An 11,930-nucleotide genomic window follows, 5' to 3' on the forward strand; every position below is an offset into this window, starting at 1 on the left:
ATTGATTTCAAAGCAATCACACGGCCTCCCGTCCTCCCCCAATCGAGACAAGTGGTCCACCACTTGGTTCACACTACCTTTCCTATCTTGGATGTCAATATAAAATTCTTGAAACAAGAGTACCCATCTCATCAACCCAACTTAAGAATCCGTTTGCTCATAAGATAACGAAGCGCCGCATGGTCTGCGTGGACAATAACTTTGGCAACCATCAAGTACGGGCGAAAATTCTCAATTGCAAACACAATAGCAAGGAGTTATTTCTTCGTAACGGTATAATTGACTTGGGCACTATTCATGGTCTTACAAGCATAGTAGACCGGATAGAAGATCTTGTCAATGCGTTGCCCCAACACAGCCCCAACCGCTACATCACTTGCATCACACATGAGTTCAAAAGGCACACTCCAATTTGGAGAGGTAATGATCGGAGTAGTTGTCAACTCGAGCTTCAACAATTCAAACGCTATCATGCAATTATCATTGAATTTGAACTTGGCATCCTTCTCAAGGAGCTTGCACAATGGGGTTCACCACTTTAGAGAAATCTTTGATAAAGCGCCGGCATGGCCTAGAAAAATCCACACACCCTTCACTGAAGTTGGGGGTGGAAGCTTAGAGATCACCTCAATCTTTGCCTTGTCAATTTCAATTCAATTTCTTAAGATTTTATGCCAAGGGCAATACCTTCCTCAACCATGAAATGGCATTTTTCCAAATTGAGTACCAAGTTGGTTTCCTCACATCTAGCCAACACTTTGTTCAAGTTTGCAAGACAATCATCAAAAGAATGCCCAATCACCGAGAAGTCATCCATGAAAACTTCAAGGTAGTCCTCTACCATGTCCGTGAAAATAGCCATCATACACTGTTGAAAAGTTTTTGGTGTGTTGCACAAACCAAATGGCATCCTCTTGAAAGCAAAAACACCATAAGGACATGTAAAGGTTGTTTTCTCTTGACTCCCGGAGCAATGATAATTTAGTTGTAGTTCTACTACCCATCTAGAAAACAATAGAAAATACGTACGGCCAATCTATCGAGCATTTGATCTAAGAAAGGAAGTGGAAAATGATCCTTCCTTGTCACTTTGTTGAGCTTGCGATAATCCATGCAAACCCTCCAACCGGTCATCGTTCTTGTAGGAGTCAATTTCTTATCATTGATAACCACCGCATGCCCTATTCTTTGGGATACATAGAACCGGAGAGGTCCATGAACTATCGGATATGGGGTAGACAACATCAGCATCGAACCACTTGATGATCTCCTTCTTGATAACTTATTGCATAGGCTTATTGAGTCTTCTTTGATGTTTAATGGACGATTTAACACCATCCTCCAACTTGATCTTATGCATGCAAAAGGCGGGGCTTATACCCTGAATATCCGCCAAGGTCCACCCAATAGCCTTTTTCCTCTTTTTTAACACCGCCAATGTGGAATCTACCTGCACGTTAATCAAACAAGAGGAAAGAATAACCGGTAAAGTAGAATAAGGGCCAAAAAGTTTATACTGAAGGTGTGGAGGCAATGGCTTCAACTCCAAGGTAGTTGGTTCTTCAATATAAGGCTTTATAGGAGGAGTCTTCCTATTTTCAAGATCCAAAGACAATTTGTGGGGTGCACAGTCGTACGACCCTATTCCTTGCAAACCATCCATCTCGTCATCATCAAAGTTGAGCAAGACATCCTCCAACATATCACCAACATTGATAGTAGAACTTGTATCATCGACAATAACATCAGTCGCCAAGTCCACAAAATAACACACCTCATTGCTATTTGGTTGTCGCATGGACTTACATATATGGAATACCACTTTTTCATCACCAACCCGGAAAGTGAGTTTTCCGGCTTCTACATCACAGAGAGCCTTACTCATAGCAAGGAAAGATCTTTCAAGAATGATTGGCACTTCATAATCAACTTCACAATCTAGAATTACAAAGTCCGCTGGAAGAATGAATTTATCAACCCAGACCAAAACATCTTCAATCACACCCAATGGCCTTTTTCATGGAACGATCGGCCATTTGCGATCTCATAGAAGTGGGTCTTGGATGCCCAATCCCTAACGTCTTGAAAACCGAATAGGCATCAAATTTATAATTTCCCCAAGATCACAAAGAGCTTTAGAAAACTCGGCACTTCCAATTGTACAAAGAATTGTGAAAGCACCGGGATCCTCCAACTTAGGAACAATTGAATGAACAATCACACCATTTGATGAGTGACTTTTATAGTCTCAAAATTCAACGACTGCTTCTTGGTCACAAGATCTTATATAAACTTTGCATAACCGGGCATTTGTTCCAAAGCTTCCACCAATGGCACATTGATTGAGAGACCCTTCATCATTTGAATAAATTTCTTGAATTTATTCTCACCATTTTTCTTGGCAAGTCTTTGAGGGTATGGAGGTGGAGGCTTAGGCAATGGTGCCTTTGCCTTTTGCACTACCGGTTCTGTTATGTCAATGATATGTTCCCTATATGGGTTCACCTCCTCTTGAGTCTCTTGTACACTATCATTAATATCAATATCAATCCGAACTTCCTTATTCACTTGAACCACATTGTTTAGGATCACTTGTTCTTGCAACACTTGGTCATCATCAATACGTCTCCTTTCACTTGAGGTGGGTGCATTCCTGCCCCTTCCACTTCTTGTGATAACCACCATAGCATGCCCTATATTGTTACCACCCTTCAGGTTCACCATCGTGTCACTTGGTAGTGCACCCTTAGGATGAGAATTTTGGAGCTTGAGATATTTTCCCCATTTGAACTTCTAGATTTCGGATTGATGTGTTGTGTGAGGCAAGTTGGGCATCCGAATCGGCATTCTTTTCTATCATTTGCTTGAACATATTCTCAATACATCCCATCTCATTGTTTGAATAACTTTAACCCTGGGAAGGATAAGGAGATGGGTTACTCGGTTGTTGACACATTGGGGGCCTTGAAAACCTGATCCCTAGTTGCCTTGATTGTTACCCCAACCTCCTTGGCTGTTGCCTCCCCAATTTCCTTGGTTGTTCCCACTCCAATTTCTTTGATTGTTATTTTGATGCCAATTCCCTTGATTGTTAGAACTCCAATTGCCATGATTATTTGTGGTCGCCATTGTTGTTGGTTTGGTCCTTGGAAGTTGTTTCTTTGCCCTTAAATTATTCACATATTGCACTTCTTCCTCTTTCTCATTATAAGAATCATCTTGGTCAAAACCGTCATCATCTTGCACATAGTTCTCCACTCGAGTTTGCACTTGTGGAACCTTGGTCCTCTTCTTGTTCACCAAAATATTCACTCCCTCCATAGCATGAACTTGCTTAGGGGCTTGGACTTGATTTAGTTGGGAATTTGCTAGTTGAGTCATGGTAGTGGTCAATGCGGCAATATTTTGCCCATTGTCTTGCAATTCTTTGTGGAGGTGGATCATGTTCTAATCACCTTGTGGATCATTGTCCTAGGATTTCCAAGCCGATGACGTCTCTGCCATTTCATCTAGACTATCACACGCCTCCTCAAAAGGCGTAGTCATAAAGTTCCCACCGCCTAGTCGATTCACTACACATTGGTTGGTTGTGTTAATCCCACGATAAAGAGTTTGTTGCAACATGTCTCTCCACATATCGTTGTTGGGACATTCCTTAACCATTGTTCTATAGTGCTCCAAAATTTCACGTAGTAGTTCATTTTGCTCTTGTTTGAATGCCAAGATCTCATCTCGAAGTGTAGCCATGTGCCCAGGAGAGAAAAACATAGCAATGAACTTAGCCGCCAACTCATCCCAAGTGTGAATCGAGTGGTTCGGCAATCGTTCCAACAAATCCAAGGCTTTCTCCCGTAGAGAGAAAGGAAAAAGCCTTAGCCTCAATGTATCCTCGAAAACATTCGTTTGCTTGCTCCCCTAACATGTATCCACAAACCCTTCAAATGTTTGTAGGCATTTTGAGTTGGTGAACTAGTAAAGAAACCCTGTTGCTCAAGTAATGTGAGCATCACGTTGGTGATTTAAAAGTTGTCCGCCCTAATACGGGGAGGTACTATTGCACTAGCATAACCTTTATTGGGAAATATCCGGTGTGGAGCCACTCGTGGTGGAGGTGGGGGTGGAACGAGCACGTTGTCATGTGGTACCGACCTCTCCGATTGGCTTATGGCTCTTGAGGTACCTCATATACTTGTTACTCCTCGCCGTCCAAGTCCCCTAAAGGAAAATTTTCGAGCTCATTGTTCACCATATTTGTACCTATGATTTCTTAAACAAATTAGTAACACGGAAGGGAAAGAAAATATTCCAACAACACACTCAAATATATAGCTAACACCGTCTTAACCCACCGAAAACGGCACCAAAAATTGATCCACTCCCAATCTACACTCAACAATGAGTGGAAGAGGTCGTTCGAAGAATAGTACCCAACTATGAGTCGGGGTCGATTTCCTCAGGGAGCTAACAATGGGTGTGAGAGTGTACGCTTGATGCGTGTAGAAAAAACAGCTTAAATACACTCCCAAACAAGTTTGTGTTGAAAATTACTTCTTTGAACTACATTATTAATGATCAACTAGAGAAATGAAACTAGGAATTTGACTAATTGTTTTTGGTTGTTTTCACATAGATAAAAAGCCTTGGGATGTAACTTTCATCTAGGTATTCGCCTAATGGGTTAATTACGTTAACACTTGTTTTATTGATTGGGGTGTATTATAGCTCTCAACTCTAAGTTACACACTCAGTACCTCTCGGTCATGGAGTGATTTTGCCCAATTTGGCTTTCTCAAGCCCAAATGGGTATTATGCTAAGTAATTGATATGAGCTCAAGTCGAGTTTTTCCTATCTCTATTTCAAACCCTTTAACTAAGCTTGTCAAATCCTTAACTAGCCCAATTTCTTGTTAGCCAAACTTTCCTATACTAGGTCCCTCTTTCTCAAGTAAAGACCAAGTCAAAAAGGCATGAATCAATGTTTGCAACCATTAATTCTAAAAGCATGAACACGTCTAAATAACAAACACCCAATCATAAACAAGCATTAAATTAAATACCCATTAGGTTTACACACTAGGGTTGGGTCACAAACCTAGTAAATGTCTAGATACTCATAGTAAAAAATGAATAAAACAAAGAAGAAACACTAATTAAAGCCATAATATCAAATTAAAATGATAAACTATGATGTTTTTTTCTCAACGTAATCCCAAATTTCCCAAAATGGTAAATTACAACGGCTACAGTTGAGAAAACTTTAAAACTTGACCTAAAAATGTGATTCCCGACTATTTATAGTGGCCCGAAATTCGCTGATAAAAATATCCTTCGGGAGGTTCTGCGGTCGCACAATTTTATGTGTGATCCGCACTTTGCTTGAGCTTGCAGGTTGAGGGATTCTGTGGCCGTGCAATTCATGTGTGGTCCGGACTTCAGCTTCTGCAGCCGCACAATTCATGTGCGGTCCACACTTCAGGGAAGGCTTCAGTCTTGGTCATTTTGCACACTCTCTGAACTTTTTGAATTCTTGTTAGTGCGACCATGTTCTGCGGCCGCACAGTCTTGTGCGGTCTGCACTTTTCTTCATTCCATATCTGAGCTTCACCAACAGATCTTCAGCCGTAAGGAGAATTCCTCGGTCCGCGCTTTCTTCCGCAGTCGTGGAAATACTTTTGCGGACCGCATTGTTGGTATGTTGCGCCCCTTCTTGCCTTGTGAGCCGGAACACTCCTTTTTGAGTTAGATTTCTTCATTTAAGTCCACATCTCCATCATTCCTGTAGTTCGCACACTTTCATTAGTTTTGAGAACATAAATTAACACTTTCGGACTAAAATGAAAAGAAAAAGGTACTAATAAGTGGTTAAAATCCTATCAGACCCTTGATCTGATGATGTTGGCCGAGCTACCTGGATCAATCAACACATGTTTAACCCGATATTTATTAATAACTACAGATATTACAGTGCATCATTGTGGGGCTGTATAATGTCCTCGACATCTTTGTCGCTGAGCGAGATAACTCCCTCTGGAACGCAATCCCGAGTGCATTTTTCCCTCGTAATAGACACTTTAGTGCGTTTTATCATTGGTCCTTGGGGGACATCGAATCCCCCAATGATCATGTCGATCACGTGTTGAGGCTTCTCTTGTTCTACCTGCTTGTTGGCGTCCCTATTTCGGAAGTGTTTTTTGGCTCGCTCGCTCGCTTAGGAACTCTCAAAGGTGCCCATTATTGAACAATTGAGCAACTTCTTCTCTTAACTGTCGGCAATCTTCGTTCTTATGACCGTGAGTACAGTGATACTTACACATCAAATTAGGATCTCTTTGGGCTGGGTCGGACTGCAATGATCGGGGCCACTAGGTCTCTTTAATGCGTCCTATGGCCGACACGATGCTTGCAGCGTCCACGTTGAAATTGTACTCCGATAATCTTGGTGCTATCCTGCTCCCGAGTGACTTGTCAAACCCGTTCTTGCTCATTAGCCCCCGGTTGCTCGGCTCTAGATCACTTCTCTTCTCGTTCCTAGCTGGGTGATTCCTGGATCCGTTTCCCCTCCGATCCGTGTTGTATGGCTAATATCGATCTCGGAACGGCTATCTTAGATCTATCATCAGTTTTGATGGGGTAAACAGATCCAGAAGGGACCCCGAGTTGGTCGTCTTTGACCCTAATCTTCGATTGGTACCGGTTGTGGACGTTGGCCCAGGTTACCGCTAGGTACTCCACCAAATTTTGTTTTATCTATTGAGAGGCCACGGAACTTTAGGGGTTGAGCTCCTGAGTGAATGCCTGAATAGCCCAATCATCCGCAACTGGTGAAAGATCCATCCGTTCCATTTGGAATTTTGACACAAACTCCCTAAGCATCTCGTTATCCTTTGTTTGACCTTCAAAAGATATGACTTTCTGGTCTCGACCTTGATGGATCTGGGATGGGCCCTTACAAAAGCATCTGCAAGCGTAGCAAACGAGTCAATGGAATTTGGGGTCAAGTTGTGATACCTCATGCCCCCTTGGACAAGGTTTCCCCAAACTATTTCAGCAACACCAACTCGATTTCATCATCTTCCAAGTCGTTCCCTTTGATCGCGCATATATAGGAGGTTACGTGCTAATTTGGATATGTGGTTCCACTATACTTGGGAATGTCAAGCATTCGACACCTCTTCGGGATCCGCTTCGGTGCCGCCCTCGGGGGAAGGGCTTCTGGATAATTTTTTTGGAGTCTGGTCCCTTCAATATCAGAGGTGCTCCCGGGATCTGATTGACCCTGGAGTTGTATGTTTCCACCTTCTTGTTGTTGGCTTCAATCTTTTTCTCACTTGAATCCACCCGTTTTGTTAATGCTTCGAGCATCTTCATTACCTCTGAAGTTTCTCCGGGCTCGGCTTCACCCGGTCTCTCCAGGTATTTCCCTAGGATTGCTCAAGCTTGACCTTGTTAGGGGCGTGGCTTTGGTACTGCAGTTGTACTATTGCCGCTTGTTGAGCCTACAACATTTCGAAAATCAATCGTAGGATCACCCCAACGCCTTCACCTTCTGGCACTTCTCGAGCCGTTTGTCGGGGTCCCCCGCGAAAACTATTTTCGGGATCAGTTGGCAAATTGATATTGATGGCCACCTGCGAGTTAGCATCGACCAGGTCGGCGGCTAGGACACCATTGGGATCGACAGTGGGCACATCGTTATTGGGCACCACATTATTATTTTCGATGTCATGGCCTGACTCAGCATCAACGTTCAAGTGAGCAGACTGAAAGTATGACATTCTTGGGCTAACCTGGAATTAAGATTTCAAAGAACAAGCGTAAAATAGGGTGTGTTATGGAGATTCGTATCAAATCACCACTATTATCCTTGGCCCCACCGTGGGCGCCAAACCGTTTACCCCAAAAATGAGTAACAACAAATTTGTACGCGGTTTAAATGATATGTAGTTAATTCAATACAAATAATTAAGAATAACAGATAAATGAATTAAAGATAAAATAAATGATCAAACCAATTACAATATTATTACCAAGCCTGATCTTAGATTGAATAGTGGAGCTCGTCCTCGATTGGGCCCTCGGTACAAGCTCGGCCGGGTGTCAAGGAAAAAACAAATGAGTAATGCCTTGAACAATAGCTAGAAGACAAAAGTAAACTTTTATTGATTTAAATTGGGTGTTAACATGTGTTAGACTAAAGAAAAACTTTCCCTTTATATAATATGAGAATTTTAGTCCTAGTACAAGTCCAAAAAGGTAAAAATCTTCTTTTCTCGGTAATTGTAGATCTATAATTGATACTGAACAGGATTCGCACCTTAATATCCAGTTGAAGGCGAATATTTTGGCTCCCCATCCGTCATGCATAACCGTTCACTGATCACGCCCAACTATGTCTTATAAAAAGGACAATGCGGTCGTTGCAAATATAATCCGGTTTACAAGTCCGGAGTCGAATCCCACAGAGAACTAAGGTTTAGCTACAGCTGTTCACTATCACCAAGAAGACAAGCTTGAACAATTCCTAACCTATAGATATTAAGATTCTTGTATTTAACTACTTAACTAACAAATTAAAATAGTAAATTAACAACTAAAGATACTGAGGGTTAGAGAAAAGATTAAGGAGGTCTAGAGTTATGATTTCCCCTATTGTCGGAATCCTTCCCGCTATGTCTTCTATAATTTCGCCTAAGTATTCTCTACCGATCATGAGCACTCTTATTACCGTAAATCTCTCCCGAGTAATTACGACAATTTACTAGACGCACTCTCCCGAGCTACGCTAGCTGGCTTTTAATACAGCTCACTTCAGATTGCACCCAAGGCTTCGTTATCCCTAATCCCACCTTTAAACCCTCGGTTATTGATCCCTCATATACTCTGGGAGTGGTGTTGTTCAACAATTACCTAAATATGCACTCTCTCCCGAGTTATGCATACTAAATAGGCACAGCTAATTGAGAGCTCTTCAACCAACCACAATATAAATGTAGTTGAACAAATAGAGAAAAGCTATGGCTCAATTATATAAAAACATAACAAGAATTTATCCTACAAAAGGTTCTATCAAAACTCTAGATAACAAATTAGCTATTCATAATAGTATGTAAAACTACAATACTAAAAATCATAACCAACAATGAAAAATAGGAAGAGGAAGGAAAAAACTCGTAGAAGAATTCTCCGCCTTGCTCCCAATGTGTTCTTGCCTCCAAGGGTGTTGTCTAACCCTAAAGTAGTGTATCCTCGCCTCCTTAGGTCTAATTTGTATCCAAAATATGTCCCCCCTTGTTCTTGGCCGGCCTCCTTTGTTTAATATAGGGTTTAGGACTTAAAATCCCATGTTTTGCACTTTAGTCCCTGAAATTTTCGCTTCCTGCCGCGGTTTTGCCGCGGTCGCGGTGGAACCGCGGCCAAACATGCCCTCTGATTCTTCAGTTGTCCGCGACCATCTTCTACCGCGGTTCTGCCGCGGTCGCGGCAAAACCGAGGTTTTTCACCCTGTTCCTTTTGGAATTTGGAAAAACGTAAAACATGAAAGTTGTATCCCTTTGAGTTAGCTTTCCAACCATATATTGTGGAGCCCAAATGGAGTTCTGAGCAAAAAGTTATGTCTATTTTACTAGACAGTGCGCAATATGCCTCCTCAAGCCTTCGTTCGTACTTAATTATCAAATTTGACCCCCGAACACGATCCCGGCTTAATTCCTTGAGCTTTTACTCAGACTTCAAAGCTTCAAATCACTTAAATTCATTCCATAACATCTATATAGCTCGGAATCACACCTACAAGGCATAAAACACACAATTAGTGCAAAACACTAGCGATTAAAGCGCAAACTCAATTAAAGTGCAGTAAATTTGAGTGTAATAAGCGACTAAAATATGCAATTATAGCCTATCATCAATGGTCTAGACCTATGTTAAAATCTGCATTTTTAAAAAACTCCTCTTGTGGTTATGCTGGACATTAGAGGCTCAACATGCATTCCTATATAACGATGCAGGTCTTATGATCGATCGTTCTATGGAATTTGACTTTCATTATCATAGGTATCCCCATAACTCTTATAACATTCTCCTAGCAACTCCTCCTTTTCAATCATCATATTTTAGTTCTTTATATGTATGTGTTATTTCTTTGTCTGCCATACTATTTTTCTAGAACATAGATTCGAGATATCTAAATTGTCTGCCTTCAAGCTTCGCAATCGCATCTAACCCCACCTCATGTTCAGTCTTTTTATGCTGGTTAAACTGTATATTGTACACGGGTGGGTTTTTTACTTAATTGGGTCGGGTATTTTGGTGTCAGCGCATGGTATATGTAATAAACTATTTAAAATTAAAAAGAAATTACAACTTATAAGTTCTGTTGCCGGAATGAAGCTTCAACGGTGTCCTTAATTTTATTTTTTGAACATTTTTCCAATAGTTGAGTGACTCTACTAAGTACTAATTTGGTCAACTTGAGTGACGACTTAGAGAAATTTACACCAAATTTGTAATGTAAAATGTCATAGGTATTTCTACAATTACATGGACTAATAGCACTTGATAATAATAGGACAAGACTTTCTATTACACCATATGAACATTTAAAAGCAGTACAGAGGTGAGAGACAGTCTTATTTATATATTGTGACATATCATAGACTCATAGTAACACAGCAAACACCTTTCACCTTTCCAATTACTAGCTAGTACTTATAATATTCTGTGAACATACTAGTATATGTTTTTTGAAACTTAAGAGTAGGTTGGCTTCTCCAGATCCTCGCGATCGCGAAAGAAGACCATCTGTTCCAAGACAGAGTCTACAGGATAACCAGGGTCACCGCAGATAATATGATGAGTGGGTGGCCCAAATACCCCAGTTTGAGGATGAGGAGTCCAGTACTTGTCTGATCCCACCCCGATTATTTCATCAGGTACCGACGAAATATATTCCTCCGGATTCTTGTCATACACTGATATGTGTACCGCCCTCCTGCACCAACTACACCAGCCATTCAATTCAAGATTAATAAAATGCCGAATAGCTAGTACTAATTCACTACAAAAATATTGGTATATATAGCTCGTCTATAACAACAACAACAACAACACGCAAGAAAGAATAAAAGGATATATAAAAGAACTAAGCAAAGACATACATATGTACAAAATTATACCAGGCAGAAAGGGTAGATGAGTTAGCAGAAGTTGCACCGCTGAATTGGTTCAGAACTCGCTTCCCCAAGCTCACAAGTCCACGGTTCTGTAAAGTGGTGGCCATATAATTAATATAGTTTTCTTTGAAGAAGCAAATGAGTTTTCTAACAATCTCTCTTACACAGTAAGCAAATGAGTTAAGAAGAAGAGCAAAGCGCAATGTGATGATCATAAGCTATACATCTGTTTCCCTATTTATAGAGTAAAACACCACAGAGAGTAGAGTATAAATAAAAACGTACGTATTAGATTCTGTGTATGCACCAAACCGTGTTAATTTAGCAGATGAATGACGTGTTTTCATATTGATACTTCTTTCGATTTAATTCTGCACTTCCTAAATCACTTGACAAAGGTAAAATAATAATAATAATAATAATAATAATAATAATAATAGGGATAATGCATAAAATCCTCCCCGACATATGACCATATTACTAACTATACACCTTTTCTTTTAGGGGGTCGTATTACCCCCCTGAACTATTTTAAAGTAAAATTATTTACCCCTTAAAAAGCTACAACCAGATGCGTGCAAAGAGGTGAAATACACACGCCTAAAATGTGTATTTCTTACTTAAAAACTTTTTTTCACCGTTTTCTCATTCTTTTTTATTTTCCTATCTACAGACCTTCATTACCATATCCAGCCAAAAGGCAAAAGCCTCATTTGATGAGTTTTATATAATACTTGTTTGATAGTGTCAGAAACGAAA

The 11,930-nt window shown here is 40.6% G+C and overlaps 1 protein-coding gene across 3 annotated transcripts; it reads right to left on the reverse strand.

The window, feature by feature from the left end:
- On the reverse strand, positions 10,541 to 11,393 carry LOC109236236. 3 transcript variants are annotated; one of them, XM_019402432.1, is made up of 2 exons: positions 11,175 to 11,393; positions 10,541 to 10,990 (listed from the first exon to the last, which is right to left on the reverse strand). In XM_019402432.1, the coding sequence occupies exons 1-2, from the start codon at positions 11,384 to 11,386 to the stop codon at positions 10,750 to 10,752; spliced, it is 453 nt and encodes a 150-aa protein (XP_019257977.1). In that variant the 5' UTR covers positions 11,387 to 11,393; the 3' UTR covers positions 10,541 to 10,749. The 3 variants fall into 3 exon arrangements, with proteins under 3 accessions (XP_019257977.1, XP_019257976.1, XP_019257975.1); XM_019402431.1 differs by having other exon boundaries at positions 10,541 to 10,999; XM_019402430.1 differs by having other exon boundaries at positions 10,541 to 10,999; positions 11,157 to 11,393.

This window comes from Nicotiana attenuata, chromosome 12, assembly GCF_001879085.1.
Source record: "Nicotiana attenuata strain UT chromosome 12, NIATTr2, whole genome shotgun sequence".
In the NCBI taxonomy this organism is placed as follows: domain Eukaryota; kingdom Viridiplantae; phylum Streptophyta; class Magnoliopsida; order Solanales; family Solanaceae; genus Nicotiana; species Nicotiana attenuata.

Bases quoted from the DNA above. Each gene is read 5' to 3' on its own strand.
- LOC109236236 (XM_019402430.1), bottom strand. From the start codon at position 11,386: ATGATCATCACATTGCGCTTTGCTCTTCTTCTTAACTCATTTGCTTAC. The intron at 11,000-11,156 runs GTATGTCTTTGC...TGGCTGGTGTAG, and splicing joins TGGTATAATTTTGTACATAT to TTGGTGCAGGAGGGCGGTAC.